Here is a 21,842-nt window from a genome sequence, read left to right as displayed (position 1 = left end):
CCTGCTTCATTTAAAAAAACACACACAAGCACAAAAATTTGTCATTGCAGATTGAATTATAGGGTCTGTGTGTGTTTCTCGCTGGGAAGTGACTAGACAAGTCAACTTGTTAGTTTCGCTTTATTCAATTGATATTTTCTTTTAAATCACATAACCATTTCTACATTTTTATTTCTACATAAATGAATTTATTTCTACATAAATGGATTTTTGAGTTGCGGGTTTGCATTTTCATCTTTGTTCCTCTATTCCTGTTATTTTTGGATTATTGCAGGGGTGCAAAAGGAAGGCAGACTGCCACGTGCAGCGCCTCATTTGGATGTGTCTGGAGTCTTGGAAGCTTGACTACCCTACGTTCTCCTACAAATGGACCTTGGGAGCTTGTTCTAGCAGGGGAGCGCAGCTACTCGTATACCCTTGACCGAAGAACGGTACGCCTCTATCGGGGAAGGTCGTCCTCTTCGACCGAGCGCGCAGCTTCGGGAGGGACGCACATGGAGCGGTGAGGGAGGAAGGGGACACCCGCCTAGCCAGCCAGATCAGCCGAATCAACCCTGGCGATCAATGGGGTGACAGATGTCGCAGCCAGATCGCCCTCACATCCAACAGCTTCTTGGAGGCGTTCAGTATATAGAGCCGACAAGTAGGTTTTCTTTACACGTGGGGTGACCACGCGCAAAGTAAACGCAAGAATCCGAAGGGGCACAGTTCCATCGCCTCCTAAAGAACGCTGTTTTTTGCGCCCTCTTCGGATACGTAATAATAGTTGAATTGTTTTGCAATTTGGGATTTTTTTCTCCTCCCCATGATACCTTGCAGCTGGGCTGGGCATGCAAAGCACCAGAGTCACCATTGGTAGATTTGCTCCAAAGTCCTCGCCCACTTCGCATAAGTAGGACTCCAGCTCGGTGCGCCCCAGCCAATTTTCGTCCAGAAGCTGCTCTTCTTGGATACCTGCTCGCAGGACGCTCTTCCCCAGCTGCGGACGGTGAGAATGTGCATAAGTCATAGCGCTCCCGGGCCTCTCCCTCTCTGCCCCTTCGCTACCTGGGCTCTGCTTTCGCTGCTAACCGGGTCCCCGCATCCCTATACTAGCTCCAGAGGGTCTCTGCTTTGCAGCGGAGCCCACCTCCCCACACTCCACCTTTACCTCCTCCTCTCTCCCAGTTTAGGACTCTATGCCAGTTGTGGGGAAACAGGGATTCTAGTCCTAGTTTTGCCACTGTGACATTTGACAAGTCACTTAATCTCAAGGTGTCTTGGTTTCCTCATCTGTAAAATAGGTGTGATGATAAGCGCTCAAAAGGCTGTACCTCTAAAGTACTTTGAAAAATCGAGGTCCTGTTATAGCAGTGGTTGCTTCTTAAATTTGTCTTGGTGGAGCTGCACAGGGACAGACCTTTCTCTGGGAAGGAGTCCTACCTGAACTGCCCAGGAAAACAAGTAACTTTCTTTTGAGAAAGGTCTTTCTTGACCCAGAGGGCTGGACAACAGTTCCAAACCCGAAGTTGCCGAAATAGTCTTTAAGAAACTATTGGAGATGGGGCGGAGCCAGGATGGCAGAGTAAAAGCAGTGTCTTGCTTAAGTTCTCCCCCAAAGCCCTCCAAATATCTATAAAAAGTGGCTCTAAACAAATTTCAAAGCAGAAGAACCCACAAAAAGACAGAGTGAAACAAATTTCTGGCCAAAGACAGCCTGGATGGTTGATCAGAAAGGTATATTGGGCCGGGCGGGGAGAGGAGTGCAGTGAAGCATGGGCACACAGGCAGCTGTGGCGGTTTCCAGACTTCTCAACCCACAAATGCCAAAGACAACTTAGAAAGTCAGTAGGAAAGGTCTGTGCTTGTGGTGAGAGAGAAGCTTAGTCCCAGCCCCCCAGTCCCCGTGCAGCCCTGGAGGTGTGGCTGTGGTGCAGGAATTTCTTGCTTTGCCCCTGCTTGAATCTGGGTCACAGTTCTGGGTGGCAGTCTTGGGGCGAGGAGGAGCACTGGTGTGGTGGAGCTTGTAGTGGCTGTGGAGAGGAAAACCTCCTCACAGTTCCAAGACAGAAAAGAGTGCTCATAGACCAAGCACAGGCCAGGAAAGGAGTAAACACCTCACCCTTGATCATATCACCTTGGAAGTACTGAAAATTTACAGGTCCCTAGAAGTATCTCTGAAAACAGCTGCACAAAACCCCTGAAGCTCAGGACAGTATATTCTCCACACTGGAAACAGACCCCTACCTTAAGAAAGAGTTTATAACTCAAGTAATTGGCCAAGATCATGAGCAAGCAGCGCAAAAAGAGTCACACTATATTATCTTACTTTCATGACAAAGAAGATCAAAATATATAACCAGAAGAAGACAGCGAAGTCAAAGCTCCTACATCCAAAGCCTCCAAGAAAAATATGAATTGGTCCCAGGCCATGGAAGAGCTCAAAAAGGATTTTGAGAAGCAAGTAACAGAAATAGAGGAAAAACTGAGAGTGATGCTAAAGGAGACCCCAAAAAATACTGAAGAAAATAACACCTTAAAAAATAGCCTAACCCAAATGGCAAAAGAGGTCCAAAAAGCTAATGAGGAGAAGAATGCCCTAAAAAGTAAAATTGGCCAAATGGAAAAGGAAGTCCAAAAGACTACTGAAGAAAATACTTCCTTAAAAATTAGAATGGAGAATTGGAAGCTAGTGACAATTTGAGAAATCAAAGCACTGTAATACAAATCCAAAGGAATGAAAAAATAGAAGAGAATGTGAAATATCTCATTGGAAAAACAACTGACCTGGAAAATAGATCCAGGAGAGAGAACTTAAAAATTATTGGACTATCTGAAAACCATGATCAAAAGAAGAGCCAAGAAATTATCTAGGAAAACTGCCCTGATATTTTAGAACCAGAGGGCAAAATAGAAATTGAAAGAATCCACCAATCACCTCCTGAAAGAGATCCCCAAAGGAAAACTCCTAGGAATGTTGTAGCCAAATTCCAGAATTCCCAGGTCAAGGAGAAGATATTGCAAGCAACCAGAAGGAAACAATTCAAGTATTGTGGAAACACAATCAGGATAACACAAGATTTAGCAGCTTGTATATTAAGGGTCCGGAGGGCATGGAGTATGATATTCCGGAGGGCAAAAGAGATAGGACTACAAGCAAGAATCACCTACCCTGCAAAACTGAGTATAATCCTTCAGGATAAAAAATGGTCATTCAATGAAATAGGGGACTTTCAAGCATTCCTGTGGAAAAGACCAGAGCTGAATAGAAAATTTGACCTTCAAATACAAGATTCAAGTGAAACATGGAAGAAGTAAACAGGAAAGAGAAATCGTAAGAGATTTATTAAGGTTGAACTGTTTACATTCCCTCATGGAAAGATGATATTTGTAACTCATGAGTCCTTTGTCAATATTAAGGTAGTAGAAGGGGAAAAAAATTATATGTGTATAGATAGATAGATAGAGGGCACAGGGTGAGCTGAAGATGAAGGGGTGATATCTGGAAAACAAAATTAAGGGGTGAGAGAGGATTATACTGGGAGAAGGAGAAAGGGAGAAGTAAAATGGGAAACAGACAAGAAAAGGCTTTTACAGTGGAGGGGAAATGGGGGAAGGTGGAGAGGGAATGAGTGAATCTTATTCTCATAGGATTTGGCTTAAGGAGGGAATAACATACACAATGGGGTATGGAAATCTATCTTACCCTACAGGAAAATAAGGGGGAAGGGGACAAGAGAGTAGGGGGTTGATAGAGGGGAGGGCAGATTGGGGGAGGGGATAATCCAAAGCATACACTTCTGAGGAGGGACAGGGCCAAAAGAGAGAATAGAATAAATGGGGGGTAGGATAGGATGAAGGGAAATATACTTAGTTTTTCACAACTGAACTACCTTGGAAGTGTTTTGCGTGACTACACATCTATAACCTATATGGAGATGCTTGCCTTTTCAATGAGGGTGGGTGGGGAGGAAGGGAGAAAATTTGTAACCCAAAGTTTTAAAAACATATGTTAAAAATAAAAAATAAACTATTGGAAATAACTGTTAATCTTCCCTCCTGGTAAGAGGATGGAGTGAATGTTTTGAATTCTGAAAACTCTTTTTCTCCTGGACAGAAGTGATAGATGTCCATTCGAAAGAATCAGAGTGTTCTGATAACCAGTTACTGTGTGAGTGGGCTGTCCCCTGTCTTATTTTTTTCCTTAAATAAAAATGGTTCTAATCCATAAATTCTTTCCCCATAGAAAGTATTAGACATAGTGGTTAGTTGGTCAGGCTAGGCCAGGCCAGCCCATTAAAACATAATTACCTATAATGTCCCTGAAGGATTGGCTGACCTGGGGAACCCAAGCACTAACTTATCAGAGCTCTAAGGTTCATCTCCAGAGAGCTGGCCACCAAATGATTGGTGGTGAGAAAGATAAGGGGACACCCACATTTCATGGAGTCTTATCTACTAATCTGGGGGGGTGGAGGGTAAAGATTTGTCAATCTTTTAAAGTATTGAAGATATTCTTTCATCTATAGTTAAAAACCACTTTTGTGCGAAGAGCACATGAATTTTTCTTTTTTTATACCCTCTCTTCACCTTTCCTCCCCACAATTCCCTCTTTTTTGGGGGGGGGGAGAGTTTAAGACTGAGCCCCAGTACTTGTTAACTTTCTACCCTTTCATTTTTCCATAAGAATTGTATTTTGTAAGTGAATACAAATCCTTTGGTTTGTAATTGGTGTTCTGACAATCAAATACTGTGCTGGCAGACTGTACCCGTCTTTAAAAAAAAGTATAATTTTAATAAAAAAAAAATTTTCCCTTGGAAACAGTGTTAGAAATAGTGGCTGAGTGGCCTGGGTTGTCCACAGAAACTTAATTAACCTATAATGTATCTGAATTCTGTATCTTCTGGAGATATGGGGCCTCTCTGAGTTGATCATTACCTAGGTGTTTTGAATTAGGGAACAATCTGTAGTTGGTGGGGGTATTGAGTGAGTGATGAAGATTCTCTTGTTTGACTCTCTCTGCTCGGTTAATTTTAAGTTATTGAATTATAAAGTCCCTCTCAAGGACTTAATAATGCTAAGTGGGGAAGAGGAAATATCAGGGAAAGGGGGGGAGCAACTGCCAGAATTAATAATTTTGAAAAATGAAATGGGGAAGTTATTATCAGGCTTGATTTGGAATTAGAGGTTGTGAGAAATAAATGTCATGGGTTTTTGAATAATGATGGAAAGGGGGTATACTTCAGTCTCATTAGGATGTAGACCAGGATAATAACAATAGCTAACATTTACATAGCTTACTATGTGCCAGGCACTTTATAATTATTATCTCCTTTGGTCCTCACAACAACCCTGGTTGGTAGGTTATCAGCTGAGGAAACTAAGTCAGAGATTAAATGACTTGCCCAGGATCACATAGCTGTTATCTGAGGCTGGATTTGAACTTGGGCCTTTTTAACTCCAAGACACTCTCTATTCACTATATTACCTTTGTATTCTAACTGCCTAAGAGTATACTTTGCAGGACAAGGTACTTAGTCAATATTTGGTGAATTAAATTAACTCAATACCTTATGATGTGGTCATGGACCGGATGTCTCAGACTCAATTTCCTTATCTGATTAAAAAAAAAAAAAAGGCATTGGGCTAAGTCCTTTCTAGCTCTAAAATCATTTTTTCTTCAGTCTTAAATCTTTTCAGAGGCCACCTAGTCTGTTTTTTCTCTCCTTCCTTCTTTCCCCTCTTGACTTCTCTTTTCCCCAGTGTATGTCCTTCTACTATTCTTCTATCATTAACCTTGTCCCCCTCTTCTTACTCTTCTCCTTAGATAAGACTGAATACTTATCATCTTCTTTAAAGGTTGTTTATTTTTTTTTAAAGTACACCCAGGACTATACTTTAAAAAGAGATTTCATTGGGAAGCAATGACCTAAAAAACCCAGATAATAGAGGGACACAATGTAAGCAAATATTTTCTGGTTTTTGTTGTTATCTTCTATGGTGCCTGGTTTTTGTTTTTTTTTATTAAATGGAGAAAATAGCAGGATTAAGATCATGTGTTTAAGGCTGAAAGGGCCCTAGACAACACCTAACCTAGCTTCCTCATTTTATAGATGAGGTAATGGAAACCCAAAGTGGCCTGCCTACCCAAATCCACACAGTCAGGGGACAGTGGTTTATATGTAGTCCTTCTGCCTCCAAATGCAGTGCTCTTCCTTTTGTATCACAATCTTTACAGATAATTAGATGTTTGCCTTGTATAGTTTTCTATTTCGTATATGTGTCTGTCTTTCTACCAACATTGCATGTGCTGTGTCTTTTACAGACATACCCCTCCCTAACACAGCTGGTTGATTATAATGAACCAATCTTCTATAAATGCCACATACCAGATCACAAATCAGATCAAGATTTCAAATATTTAATCTAGTGCCAACTGTATGCATGGGATTATACTGGGAACATGAAATCCAGTCTCATCTAAGTGTCACATATATGTATATATACATTTTTTTTCTTTTTCAGAAAACTCGAAACATCACAATGGCAAATAAACCTATCCTCCACTACTTTAACGGAAGGGGCAGAATGGAATCCATTAGATGGCTCTTAGCAGCAGCTGGAGTGGAGGTTTGTCTAATTGGGGGTGAGGGGGAAAGGTGGTAGGGAACTTTCCAAGGAGATTTTGTTGTTCTCAAGCTCTGCGACATCTTAGAACAAGCTGGGGCCTAAACATCTCTAGTTATTATACTCAATCCCTTCTTCTAGCCAAGAGATGTCTCCCCCAAAAGTTGACTTGTGCATATTGATATACTTTTTTTTCCCCAGTACAATCTTACTTTCTAATTGCTTTTTTCTTTATAGTCTTAGAGATACTTGATCATCAGTCTGGACTGAAAGGTACCTTAGAGGGTCATTTAATCCAATCCTCTCTTCTTAAAAATGTGAAAACTAAGTCCCAGAATGGTTAATGATTTGCTGAAGGCCCTAAATTTAGTATTTAGAGTTTAGTATTTAGTTCAGTATTTAGAGAGCTTCCTATGTACAAGGAATGAATCAACATTTAGCAGTGGCTCTCAATAAAGTGAACATTAGTTTTTTCCTCAACTCCCAAAGCTTTTTAGTACAGGGTCTAGGATAAGGTATTTGTGGTCTGTGAGAAGGATTTGAATCCCATACATTTTGGTGAAGTATGAATATATGTTGATGCTTTTGGGAACATTTTCACTGGCTTTGTTTAAAATCAAAGATCTCTTAAATAAATAGACCATAATGCCCTTAAAAAAAAAAAAAGGTGGGAACTTGTTTTGCTTGTCTATGAATATTTGTTATAGGGACTTTCTTTTCTTTTTCCCTTGTTTTTCTTTTTTTCCCCCTTGATGGAAGGGGGAGGTAGGAGTGAGAGAAAATAAGTACTATTTAATTTTTACAATTTTAGATTGAAAAAAAAAAGGAAAGAAAATCAGGCTCCCTGTGAAGCTGAGGCTTTGAGCCTTCACTGTAACTAACATGCAATTTTTTTTTTTTTTTTTTTAGGCAATTGGGATTGAGTGGCTCAGGGTCACACAGCTAGTGTCAAGTGTTTGGTCTGAGGCTGGATTTGAACTTGCCGTCCTCCGACTCCAGGGCCAGTGCTCTATCCACTGCGCCACCTAGCTGCCCCCAACATGTATTTTTTTTTTTTGCTCAAAAAACCAATACCTAGGAGGTAGCTACGTGGTACAGTGGCTAGAGTCTGGCCTTGGAGTCAGAAGGACCTGAGTTCTAATCCAGCTTCAGACACTTGATACTAGCTGTGTGACCCTGGGCAATTCATTTAATCCCGGTTGCCTCGCCAAAAAGCAAAACAAAACAAAAAAACAACAACCCAATACCTACATGTTGCAGGGGGCAGAATTTTCTGACATTATGTACATTTATAAGAAGGTGATATTAAAAATTGTCCATTGTGTTCACCTGTTGGGTTGCTCTCCTCCGTGACTGTCTACCTTGCCTTCCCCTAGTCCTGGTATAGGCTTTTAGTATCTCTTCCATATAATTAATAAAACTAGTATAGAATAATTAATAAAGCTAGTCAGCAAATTTGTAAATGAAGTAGGAGAGGTCCTACAAAAAGAGATTTGTATTGCCATTATGAAAATGGAATAATCCCTATTTAAAGATCAGTGATTTCCCTGGGGGGTATCACAGCCCCAGCTCTTACTTGTGTATTATGTTAGTTTGCAGAGCAAACAGGTTTTGTGAGCTGCTATGACAAAAATATATAATTCTTCACTTGGTGACCAGCCGTGCTGGGGTGAGCCATTCAAAAGTTAGCTAGGCGGGTCTTCAGATGACTAAAGTCCAGTTTGTCTTTGAACATGCAAACAAAGCTTTTCTGGCTTAGTGGGACTTGAAGTTTGCAGTCATCCGCGCACCCAGGTTCACCAAGAAGATCAGTTCAGCCAAGTAAATAATTAGCAAGCATTTATTAAGGCCTGTGACATATCAAACACTGCGTTAGCCTGGGGGGCAGCAAAGACAGGTGTAACTTGACCTAGGTTCCAAACCCTCAAAGAGCTAATATTTGATCAGGGGAGATAATATGCATACTTATACGAACAAATATGTAACACATATATAAATAAATCACACCCGCATATTAATATATACATATGTAAACACACACTCTTCTGAACTGCCTATGACATTTCCTAATATTTTGCATTTCTATTTTTATTTTAGTTTGAAGAACAATTTTTTGAAACAAAAGAACAATTAGAAAAGTTAAGAGCAAGTGAGTATAAAAAAATGCAGTGCAAACTCTGGAAGGCATCATCATTCAGTGGAAACAATGATTGTCTTTGGAATTAGAACATCTTGGTTTGAATTCTGGCTCTGCCTACCACTTACTACTTGTGTGACTTTGGACAAGTCATTTAACCTTTATGGGGCTCACTGTCTTCATGTGTAAAATGAGAGTTTGGATCAGGTGACTTGTAAGGTCCCTTCTATGATCTTGCCTTTAGTTTTTATTAACCTGAAGGAAATCATCAAAAACACTGTCCTAATATAATTAGAATGGGAAAAACAAGTTTTTAAAAGGAAAATACCTTTAACTACACTATAGGATGACTGATAATATAAATGTGGACTATCTGGTCTGCACCCAATGTAGTACACAAATTAACACTAAGGTATAGCTCAAAGTGGGACTGGTAGGTGGCACAGTGCATAGAGTTCTGAGGCTGGAGTCAAGAAAACCTGAGTCAAATTTGGCTGTGTGACCCTGGAGAAGTCACTTAACCCTGTTTGTCTCAGTTTACTCATCTCTAAAATGAATTGGAGACGGAAATGGCAAACCCCTCCAGTATCTTTGCCAAGAAAATCTCCAATGGGGTCATGAAGAGTAGGAAATGACTGACCAACAACATAGCTCAAAGTTACACACCAAGCAGACATAAAGTTACTAAAGTGCCTCAGTCTTCTACTTTAGTGAACTTGAAGAGACTGTGTGCATTTATTCATTTGACATGAATTTATTCATTAAACACCTACTGTATACCGGGTACTATTGCTTGGTGCTACAGACACCAAGTCAAATATAAAAATCCAGTTCTCACCCTTAAGGAGATACAACATTCAAACAGATCAATACAATGTAATTTGAGGAGAGACGGGGGCACTGATAACTCATCACCAGGAATCCTGTTTGGTTGTTAGGGCATGTTTCTGAAGAATTTTACAAACACTAGAGGTCCCTTCCCCTCCCTCTTCCCTAGGGACCAAGGATGTCTCTACTACTAATTCCAATACCTCTAAAATCTACAGATTCCAGTATACTGTGCTGCATGAGACATGGGAGGGTATATAGCATTCGTCTGGGAGTTGGGAGACCTGAATTCTGGTCTTCACTCTGCCACTAAATCACTGTGTGGCCTTCAACATGTTACTTCACTGCTCCAGGGCTTAGTTTCCAGCTCTGTGAAAAGAAATACTGGACAAGGTCATCTCTGAAGGTCCCTTCCAGGTCTAATATTCTGTGATCTTTTGTGTGTCCTTTGTAAATGAAGCTGCCTTAGTTGACCTCTCATTGGTAAGATGTTTGTATATATTTGGCTTCTTCATGTTTTACCTAGTTGGGATGATGGATTTTTATTTATCCACCCGCATTTGACTCCTCTTTTACAAGATGGCCAGCCTATAGTAAGAGTGGCGATCTGTGACCAGGAAGCACCTCCTATGATATGTGCCAGACACGGAGCTAAGTTCTGAGGATGCAAAGGAAGGCAAGAGACGCATCTCTGCTCTTAAGTTGCTCCCAGTCTAATGGAAGCAAGAATATGCAAACAACTATGCACATGTAAGATATATACGGGGCAAATTGGAGATGATCAGTAGAGGACAGGCACCAGACTGAAGGGGAATCAGGAAAGGCTTCCTGTAGAAGGTGGCATTTTAATGAAGCGCATTGGTTGGCAGGCACTGGACATTAGCCAAGGGTCAAATTATTCAGTGGCTTTAGCTTCATTAACCCAGTATTCCAACCAGTTAGCAATAATATCAATATTAATAACTATCATTTATATAGCCCTTTAAGGTTTGCAAAGTGTTTTACAAATGTCTCATTCTTCTTTCACAACAACCCTGGTATGTAGATGCTATTATCATCCCCCATTTACAGATGGGGAAATTAAGGCCTATAGAAATTTGACTGACTTGCCCAACTCACACAATTGATAAGTGTCCAAGGCCAGATTAGAATTCAGGTCTTCTTAAATCCAGGTTCAGGGCTCTATCCATAGCAGTTTTTGTTAAGTTCCCCATCCACTCATCAATGCTATGAATAAAAGTGTGTCTCTCTTCCTCTCCTTAAAAACTAAAAGGGCCGTGGGTGAGACTAGCACTCCTTTTGTATCTTGGTTCCATGCACAAGGCCTTCTATCCTTCCATCATGTCAATATCTTCTTTTAATTTTCTTGCTGGTTTGCTGCTCCAGGATCTGACAGTACAATCTTGTGGTTTATATGAGTTGCAGGTTGCCAAAAGTTTTGACTTCTAAGCCTATACTTTCTGTCTTCAGCTGCCCTGCTGTTCCAACAAGTGCCAATGGTCGAAATCGATGGGATGAAGCTGGTTCAGTGCAGAGCCATTCTCCACTATATTGCTGAGAAACACAATCTACTTGGGAAAGACCTGAAGGAGAGAGCGACGTGTGTGACGGTTTTGTGCTTGCTTGGGGTTGACTTGGCTAAGTAGTTAGCTGGCCCTGTCCCATACAGTTGCCATACACAAACAGACTCTTCATTCTTCCGTATGATATTGCTTTGAGTAATGAGCAAAGGACTGGCGCGTCGTTAGGACCATTTTAGCCTTCAGTTGTCTGCATACCTTTTGATTCTTAAGAACTTTTTTTTTCAGGAATTTAACACAGAGGTCTACAGTTCAAAGAAGCCCAGCCTTCCTTTTTTTCACCCTCCAGTTCCTCAGTAGTGGGATTTCCCAACACATGTTGGGAAAAGCCTTTAGAGATAGGAAGCAAAGACTGGCTGGGAGAATGAGGAATGAATTACCTTCTCTGATTTGTGACAAGACTTTTTAGGAGGATTTTTTTTTTTTTTGGTGAGGCAACCAGGGTTAAGTGACTTGCCCAGAGTCACACAGCTAGTAATTGTCAAGTGTCTGAGGTCAAATTTGAATTCAGGTCCTCCTGACTCCAAGGCTGGAGCTCTATCCACTGTGCCACCTAACTTCCCCAGGATTGATTTTTTTTTTTTAAAGAATTCCTTGACTCCACAAAGCACCTTTACTTTGAAAGGATTTAGCTTTAGTGAAAGAGCAGGCTTCCAGGTACCCCTGCTATTGTGGTTCAAAGATGTTTAGTTGGGGAAACTAAGAAAAGGAAACATTAACTGAGACACTCCTTTTTTTTTTTTAAGGATTATCATGTACTCAGAGGGAACCATGGATCTGATGGAGCTACTCCTTATGTACCCTTTCCTAAAAGGAGAACAGCAGAAGCAAAAACTCGATGAAATCACTAACAAGACCAAGAACAGATACTTCCCTGCTTATGAAAAGGTAAATGACAGAAGAGCTGATGCACTTAGAATGATGAAACTAGAAAAAAAAAAGAGAGAGGAGAGGAGCAGGAGCTAGGGCAGTTCTTGAAATGATTTTTCCTCTGCTCCATTTTTTTTTTTTCATAAAACTAACCTCAGGAGAACATCTTTTAGATGGCTGAGAACTTATGATAGTGTACCATAGTGGATGGAGGCAGGAAGACCCAGGTTCTAGTCCAAATCAAATGCAGGTGGGCATTGTGACTTTATGTGTCACTTAAAGTCTCTCAGTGCTCCAGGCTGCTGCTACTATTATTACTACTTCTAGCTAACATTTACATGGAGGCGTCTGGATAGCTCAGTGGATAAAGCATTCGGCATGGAGTCAGGAAATCCTGAGTTTGAATCCAGCCTTAGACAATTACTAGCTGGGTGATGTTGGGCAAATCACTTAACCTCTGTTTACCTTAATCCAGTGGAGGAGGAGATGGCAAACCACTCCAGTATCTTTACCAAGAAAACCTCATAGATAGTACTGGTGTGGTATGGTCCACAAGGTCACAAAGAGCTGGACATGACTCAACAAAACAACAACATTTATTTATATAGCCCTTGTTATGTGCCAGGCGCTGTGCTAAGTACTTTATAATTATTATCTCATTTTGATCCTCACAACAACCCTGGGAGGTAGGTGCTATTCTTATCTGTATTTTACAGATGAGGAATCTTGGATATACAGAGAATGAAGGGCTTGCCCAAGGTCACACAGTCATTAGGTGTCTGAAGCTGGATTTGAACTCAGGTCTTCCTGACACTATATCCCGGCACTATATCCACTGCCCCACACAACTGCAGACCATTAGTTACAGAGAATGTCATTGGTAAGAGAAGTTCTTTGCTAGGATCTCCCTAACACCCTGAAATTGTGAATCTTGTCCAAAAGGAACAAGAAGAAGAAAGATGAAACACAATTACAAAACCAGCATGCTCTGGGGGCAGCTAGGTGGTACAGGGGATAGAGCACCTGCCCTGGAGTCAGGAGGACTTGAGTTCAAATGTGGCCTCAGACTAGCCATTTGACACTAAATAGCTGTGTGACCCTGGGCAAGTCACTTAACCCCAGTTGCCTAAAAAATAACAACAACAAAACCAGCATGCTCCTGCCTCATTCACTATTACCTGGGTTTCTTTGATCAAGTCACTTAATCTCTCTGGGCCTCAGTTTCCTCATCTATAAAACAAGGGGGTTGGATCAGTTCATTTTCTCTGACTCAGAAAATCTTGGACAATTTCTACCCTAAGCCTGGTTAATGGATAGTCATGGATATCGCACTGCTTGACCACTCTGGGATCCATACAAATCACCTGAAGTCCTTCCACTATATAATGCTACCTCTTTGGAAATCAGTTTATCAAAAAAAATTTTTTTCTTCCCACAGAGCAAAGAAGATTAGTGTGGAAGGAATACTAGGTAAAGTCAGAGGATCTAGGTTTAAATCTTGCCTCTATCACTACTTGTTTGACCTTGAGTAAGTCACTTAACTACTATGCATCTCACCTTCTTCATCTGCAAAATGAGGGGTTTGTACTAGCTCTAAATCTATGATTCTGTGGATTTATAATATATGGATACATCCCTTTAAACACAGGACATTTGAGAGGAGAAAAAGCCTGGAATTTAATGGTACACCCTCATTTTGAATTGGAATTGATAGTTAATCATGCTTTCCTTCTCATTCCCTCTTCTTACTCCTTGCTTGACTTTCCATTAGCTAGACATTGGACAGTCTCATGCATTCCTATGGCCGCTGCCCTAGTCGATCCATCACTCCTCTGTGAAGTGACAGACATTCTCAACATTCTCCTGTGCTTATGTCGTTCAGGTTTTAAAGACTCATGGACAAAACTTTCTTGTGGGGAACCAGATGAGCTTGGCAGATGTACAACTGATTGAAGCTATTTTAATGGTGGAAGAGACGATCCCTGATGCACTGTCTGGATTTCCTTCACTCCAGGTAATTAAAACTGAAGTTTGAAAATTGACTAAAGACTTCTTCCTTAAATATCTGATGATCCATTGGCTTTCAATTTTAAATCTAGTCAGTAAGATTGTAATTAAGAGGACAGGGATTAAAAAACTGATTCTGCCTCTTACTAAGCTAAGTGACTGTGGATAAATCACCTGGCCACTCTGGGCTTCCGATTCCTCATCTGAAGATGGAGAGTTGTCAAAGTGTGGTGGCCCCCGAGACTGTTGGATCTCTTGAGTTCTGGAGTCCTGTGGTGGGCAGTGCAGATGGGCTGTTGATTCACACTAAGTTAGGAGTTAATGTGGTGGGTGGGGTGGGACAGAAAGTGGAACAGGAAATTGGCCCAGGCTGGATGAGATAGGGAGATCCAGTCTTTAAAGATAAAATAAAATGAGAAGTTGGGATAAATGACCTTTCATTTACTCCAAGGTCTCTTCTATGTTCAAATCTACAATTCTAGGAAGTCAGAAGGATCAGGGCTCAGTTCCTACCACATGCAGAGCCTGGTCATGGATTCTTGGTGCTCTGAGGCAATTTTCTAACATGCTGATTTATGAGGAAGTTTCCATATTATGAGTTCCCAACCGTGATGAAATTACAAGTCTAGACAGAAAGGAAAAGAAAATAAATATGTAAAAGACATATATGTGCATTTATGTGTATGTACAAACACATATATTGTATAGATTGAAGTAAGGATAGCGAAAGATTGAGAACTGAATCCCCAACACCCAGTTCTTTTACGTGGTAGGACTATTTGTACTTAAAAATGGCTTTATCTCTACTTTTCTCCGAAGCTGCCCCATGCAACCAAACTTTCCTTATTGAAAGCTGACCCAAGGGAACATTCCTGAAACATCAATTTATCAGTTTCTTCTATACAAGCTGAAGCATAGGAGAGAACAGGAAAGAGTCAGTCCTTAAGATATTGGGGAGTTTCTCTTTTTCTAAATCTAGAGAGCCTCAAATTTAAAAATCTGGCGTCCAAGTACAGACTAGCTCAGGCCACCCCCCATACCCCACCCCTGCTGTGGTTATGGACCTTGTGAGGAGACAGCAGCTTGGACTCTTCTTAGTGTAAACATCTGGTTCAATTTTATTTGCTACTTGGCCCACCTACAGAGTGGGTTAAGGTTCATGGCAAGTCCCCTTCAACTTGACTCACCATTTCAGCATTCTTCCCTCTCTAAGCACATAAAGATAGCTGGGTCCCCATTCTTTTCCCCACTTTGTCTCTTTGTCTCAATGCCTGGCCAGATCCAATTGCACCCTCAAGAGTCTTGGGGCCAAATTCTTTCACAAAAATGTAGTTTCCAGTTAATCCTAGAATTCTCTTGATCTATCTGGAAATGGCAAACCACTCCAGTGTTTTAGCCAAGAAAACCCTAAATGGGTTCTTGAAGAGTCAGACACAACTGAACAACAACAAATCTGTTCTTCCACATTATTCCCTGTAAATAAGAAGGTATTGCTGTAAATTATAGGTATTGTGCCAAATCTAACCCAAGTGTTTTCCTCATCTAATCTCTACTCTGATAACTGCTCTCTCAAGCCCTCTCTAAACATGATCCCCAAAGCATGAGCACCTCCAGCTTTTTGGTCTTCCCTACTCCAAAGAGTAATAATAATGTAATTTGGCCTGGGTCACATGGATAGTTGATTGTGTTTACTTTTAGCAAAGTTCAGAAATAATGATCATACCATGTGCAAACAATGGTAGATAGCTTATCAGGTGCTTATACAATAAAGATAAGGTTTTTAGTGCTTTTTCATTCAGGACCGTGTTTTGACCACTGACATCAGAGAGATGGTGACATGACTTGTGATTGACTTTGATTTGAGCGAGGGAGGGCTGTGGGAAGTCACTAGCCTCACTTTTAAATAGGCACAGTTGATTAGACAGACTCAGGATACAGTGAAGTAGTGAAACCTTTGATTCTCATAGGAAGCGGGTGTGGAACTCAAGATGAGCACACCCAACCTACAGAAGAGAGAATAAACTTTAAATTCCCTATTCCCAGCCACAAGTCCCTCCTAGCTGACTTTCATAGGTAGAAGTCAGCTTAGGTCACAGACTTCCCAAATTGCCCACCACATGTTTCCCTAGGTAAGTTTCAAGCATGCTCACTCTAGGTAAAGCTTAACTTTTGTCCTACTTCCAGCCTCTTTAATCAAACAACCAATTTCACCCAATTTTAGCTTTAGTTACTTTTCCTCTCAATTTCCTTATATGGAAATATAATAGTTTCTTACTTCTCACAAGAGCTTTGGGTCCAACGGTCAGATATTCCCCTGGGTGACTGGAGATGGATACCATGAGTGGAAACCCAGCTGGGCAACTCAGCCCCTCCCCTCGCCTTCCCTCGCCTCCCCTCGCCTCCCGAGAGAGTTCTGCCCAAAGGAAGGTAAATTTTGATCACTGAAAGCTGCCTAGTTAACTTGGGGTTTACTGATTAGATCTCTCTCTCAAAGACCAAGCCTTAAACCCAATTCACTCTGGAGCTCATAGATTGGACAACAAGAGGTCCCTGCCCAAGCACGACTTAATGGTTATTTTTTGGGCCCTCCTGGCTCAGAGTAAATGTAAATAGTAACTGTTTCTCTTTTGGCCAGCAACCCCGAGGGTCTTCCCCTCCCACTTTGATTTGGTTGTTTTTGTTTTTTTTTTAATTAAAGGGGCCATCCCTGGACTCACTTCTTAAAGAGGCCTGTTTACTGAATGGGCATTGCCTCACTCAAAGTGAGAACCCAAAAAGACTTTAGCTTAAAAGGGCCAGTGTCTGCCACAACATCCTGAGGCATCTCCAGTAGTCCTGATGAATATCTGGCCACTAGACCCAGATGGCTCTGGAGGAGAAAGTGAGGCTGGTGACTTCGAAGAGCCCTCCCTCACTCAAATCAAAGTCATTTGATCCTCTTCGAGAATGAAGGACAAACACAATTCAGGAATTGTGAGGGGAATTCCATTGTGGAAAGTTTTTCCAGCAATGTAGATCTTGTCTACAACTTTAGAGCATCGATATTCAAATGTTTTGATGTCAGAACCCCTTTATACTCTTAAAAATGATTGAGGGGGGCAGCTAGGTGGCGCAGTGGATAGAGCACCGGACCTGAGTTCAAATCTGGCCTCAGACCAAACACTTGACACTTACTAGCTGTGTGACCCTGGGTAAGTCACTTAACCCCAATTGCCTTAAAAAAAATAAATAAATAAATAAATAAAAATGATTGAAGGTCTTTCACCCCACAAGATCTTCTGTGTATATGGGTTATTTCTATTGATATTTACCTTATTAGAAATTAAAATGTCTTTAGTATTATCAAGAAATTAGGTTTGGATTTTGCAGACCCCCTAAGAGACTCTTGGATAGCCTAAGGAGTCCCTGGACCACAGTTGAAAAGCCATTGCCTTAGATAGTAACTCGGGCCACAGAGAGGTTAAATGATTTTCCCTTGATCTTAGTGGTCTTCCCTTTTCCAAATTAGTCTTGAATTACTAAAGTTTGACTAGATGTAAAAATGTGACTTTTTTTTTTTTGCCATTCCTAATTATGTAGTTCGTGGGGGGGGGAAGAGTCTCAGTGCCACAGGTACTGAGTTTTTTCCCCACAAGCGTACATATCTATATGGCCAGAAAGAAATGGCTTTACTCTCTACCTTTGGCAGAATGGAGTCATTAAGAGAGAGCCAGCTATAGAGTTGGGGGGGGGGGGGGCTGAGTTCAAATTTTATGTCTGACACCTACTGTCTGGGTTGCCTTGGACAAATTCATTTAACCTCTCTGTGCCTTAGGCAACTGTCCAAGATTATAAATTACCCAGTACTTGCCAATCTGTGTTGTTGATAGAGGCAGTTACCTTAGTAAAAATTCTCTATGCCAAAAGTCAGAGTCAGACAAAACAAAATGGAATTAAAACCTGTAGAAGCTAATTTTGTTTTTAACCATAGATGGCACTGTATCCCTCACACTTAATGACATTTTCATATATTTTACTCACGTTGCACCAAGGAGAGTAAGCAGTATGCTATTGTAGATAGATAATTACAGCCAATCAATAAATATTTATTAAGTGCTCACTATATGCCAGGCATTGTGCTAAGCACCAGGGATACAAAAAGAGACAAAAGACAGAACCTGTCCTCTAAGAGCATATGGTCTAATGGGGGAGACAACATGCAAACAAATATATACTAAGCAGTCTGTATACAGGATAAATAAGAAGTAACTACCAGAGGGAATAATGAATAGAGGAAAGGCTCTAGAATTTAGAGGGATTGAGTTACAAGCCTTAATCTTGGCTCCCCAATTTATTAGCTGTGTAATCTTGGGAAAGTCACTTAACTGATTTTAGTTCACTCAGTTAATCATAGGTTTTGATTATTCATTAAGACCATTTTCACTTTCAATACTGATACCCCTGAATTTTGAGGGGTATTGCCATTATCATTTTGACTTTGTGTCTTGAGGTTTTGTTTTTGTTTTTTTTTTTTTTGCATAAACTTACTTTCAACCTTTTTTCCTCTAGGCATTTAAAACTCGAATGAGTAATATCCCAACAATTAAGAAATTTCTGGCCCCTGGCAGCAAGAGAAAGTCTGCTCCTGATGCTAAAAGTGCGGAAAATATTATGAAGATCTTCCAGGGATAAAACAGCAAACTCGCCCACGGAGAGAGAGATTCTGTGTGTGATTACTCTGTGATTCTAGGACCCTTAATGTCAGACTCCAATCATGCCAGTGCTCTATGAGCCTTCTCTAGATATAGCTGCAGCCCATAGCATTTCAGAGGTGCCTAACAAAACCAGGAATGGCATAGGAGGCAAGGGAAGGGCACTATCTCCATTCTAAATCTCTTCTTCTCCCAGTAATCAAAGGATTAGAAGGTCCTTTCTAAACACTTGACTTTGAGGTCTACAATTCAAGCAGTGATCTCTTGATTTCTTGGCTTTCTGGGTTTCTCCACTTTATCTTACTCTAAACCCTCCCTGGTTCCTCTGGTTCACTCTCTAAGCTTCAGGATATACATGTCCTGAGCCTAATCCTCCCCATCTGTTCCCTGACCTGAGGGAGACCGCCACCAGCTATATGCCTCTTCACCTTCTAGAGTGACCTTGGGAGGAGGCCTTACCTAAACTGCCCCAGCACCTAAGACATTGAGTACTTGCTGAATTTTGTACCATGCTTTTTGTGCTAAACATAGCATTTGAAGTTCTAATAAATAGTACAATGTTACTTAATGCTCCTGACCTGAGTCCCAATTTCCTGCGCTGTGACAACAAATGAAATAGGCACCAAATAAAGGCTTTCTCTTTAGAGATGTGTGGTTTATGTTTAAATTTTTGCCTTTCGAACTGAAAATGGACAGCTAGTCTGTGTTTATTGGTTTAGTCTGGATAGACTGAATGTTCTTTGACAAAGTCCTTCAGAAGGTAGCATTACTGTTGGGATGAAGGGTAAGGTTTGGGAACATGTGAATGATGATGCCATCTCTTCCTGATGCTATACTGATAATTTTTCCCCCTAGTTTTGAGCATCTCGAAGTTTATCTAAGGTCTAGATAACAGTCATTGAAGAAATTTCCTCTTATCAAGATACTTTGTATATAGGTTTGAGTATGTGTGTTTCAGGGTAAGGATATGGTTGATTTCCACCATACCTACCTCCCAGGGCTAAAATTTACAAAAAAACAAAAGACCATTCGTTGACATGGAACATGATTCCTGTCAAAAACAAAACAGAACAAGAAAAACAAAAACAAAAACTAATCAGAGAAAAAAATGAGCCCAGGCTTGAATTTATCACATCAGAAATTAAAACTGATAAAATTCTAAGATTAATTCATTAAAAAATAACAAATCTATTACATGTTATTGTAAATAACAGTTTTATAAAAAAGTTATGTTTGTGAAACAAAAAATTCAGTGAGCAGAGGGGCATTGTTTTACATATTTTTTTCAGATATCTTTAATGTTATGGCTCATATGACAGCTGGATTCTCATATCTGCTTCCGCATTCTTCCTGTTGTGATATGTTATTTTGATTGAAGTATATGAAGAAAAGCCGGCCTCACACAGATATGTAGTTGGAAAAGAGAAGAGTATTTTAATAGGCAAAAAACATCTTGGCATTATTATGAAAATAGTTTTAACTTCAAGGCTCCCCCTGAAAGGCTTGGAGACCCCCAAGGGTCTTTGGACCATACTTTGAGAATCACTGCTTTTGGGGTGGTTAGGTGGCACAGATGAGCCTTGATCCTGAAATCAGGAAGACTTGAGTTCAAATCCAGCCTCAGATACTTACTAGCTGTGTGACTCTGGGCAAATCATTTACCCAGATTGCCTTTAAAAAAAAGGGGGGGGAATCACTGCTTTAGGCCTTTATTAAGAATGAATAGAGGGGGCAGCTAGGTGGTGCAGTGGATAGAGCACTGGCCCTGAAGTCAGGAGGACCTGAGTTCAAATCTGGCCTCAGACCAAACACTTGACACTTATTAGCTGTGTGAACCTAGGCAAGTCACTTAACCCCAATTGCCTAAGGGAAAAAAAAAATGAATAGAAAACATTTTGGGGAATGCAGAATCACCTAGATTTCTTGTAACAGTGAACTTTAATACTCCTGTAGATAACAGGATTTCCCAAGTATAGATGCAAAGATGCAGAACCCAAGAGATTCATGCCTTTCATTCTGTGATTCTTGTCCACATCCTTTGATAAATCCTCTAGTCTCTTAACCTCTCCAAACCTCAGTTTCCTCACCTGTAAAATAAAAGGGTTGGACTGGATGACCCCTAAGATCCTTCCCAGCTTTTGGATCTATGAACCTATGGTTCTTCCATTCTACCTGTAATTTTGATTCTTCTAGGTTCTTGCTGTTCAGTAAAGAAAAGAATTAATGAATTACTTAAATTGCCTATGGGGTATATGGGGTGTTCAAGAGGACTAGTACCTTTAGTGTGACGGCTTGCTGAGGCCTTTTCAGGGCTGCTCATCGACCTTTGTTGTCCACCTGTCACCCAGCTCTCACCTGTGGCTCCAAGAAGCTGTGGCACTCGAAAAGGCAAAACCCCACTAAAACCTTCTGGGCAGACAGGCTAAACCAGGTTAAGGGTGATGGCTAAACCAGGCCATCAGTGAGTTAGGGGAATGTCTACTCCAAGTATATGAAGACTTCCTCTGGTGAAATGGGTGTATGAGAACAATTTGTTCCAATGGCCATGAAGGCAATATTGGCATATCAGGTCAACTTTTCATCTATTTGTTGTCTTAATTTCAATTATAAATGCCTTAAGGATGAAAGAGTTTATTGGGTTTTATGCCAACCTATCTGAATATTTTTTTTGTCTCCAATGCTTTTTCTTGACTTATGAGGCAATACAGTTCTTGATCTTCCAATATTTTCTTCCCTAGTATTCATAATTGAGCTTACACGCTATTCTGTTGATTATTTAGGCTGAGCAGGCCATAAATTCTTCTTTCACAATTCTTATTTCTCTTTTAAAATACTTCAGATTGTAGTGACTGAAATTAAGTTAAACTGAGGCAATAAAGCTCCAAGCACATTCAATTTATTGATAAGGCTAGCAGTTACCAATAAAAGGGGTCTTAAGCTCCTCAGCAAGCCAAAAGACCCCAAAGTGGGGTTTTTCAAGACTTCTTATATTTTAGGGAAAGTAGATAAAAATAGAACAACACGCAGGCAGGACATATGATTAAGTCATGTGGTTTCTATTGGTGGGAGGGATGAGATTTTTGTCCTTGTTGCTAGGAAAAGCTGATTGGTTGTGTCCACTC

At 40.7% G+C, this 21,842-nt stretch overlaps 1 protein-coding gene across 1 annotated transcript; it reads left to right on the top strand.

Moving 5' to 3' along the window:
• Positions 1-904: 904 nt before the first annotated feature.
• Positions 905-19,366, top strand: LOC114036481 (glutathione S-transferase-like). The gene is made up of 7 exons (XM_027852973.1): positions 905-988; positions 6,506-6,610; positions 8,705-8,756; positions 11,043-11,172; positions 11,899-12,040; positions 13,905-14,036; positions 18,578-19,366. Exons 2-7 carry the CDS (start codon positions 6,524-6,526, stop codon positions 18,698-18,700), a joined length of 666 nt encoding a protein of 221 aa, XP_027708774.1. The 5' UTR covers positions 905-988; positions 6,506-6,523; the 3' UTR covers positions 18,701-19,366.
• The last annotated feature ends 2,476 nt before the right edge of the window (positions 19,367-21,842 follow it).

This window comes from Vombatus ursinus, unplaced genomic scaffold (genome assembly GCF_900497805.2).
Source record: "Vombatus ursinus unplaced genomic scaffold, bare-nosed wombat genome assembly UNPS02009835.1, whole genome shotgun sequence".
Classification (NCBI taxonomy): Eukaryota; Metazoa; Chordata; class Mammalia; order Diprotodontia; family Vombatidae; genus Vombatus; species Vombatus ursinus.
The sequence above is the reverse complement of the archived record's forward strand: the minus strand, read 5'-3'. Positions and strand labels throughout refer to the sequence as shown.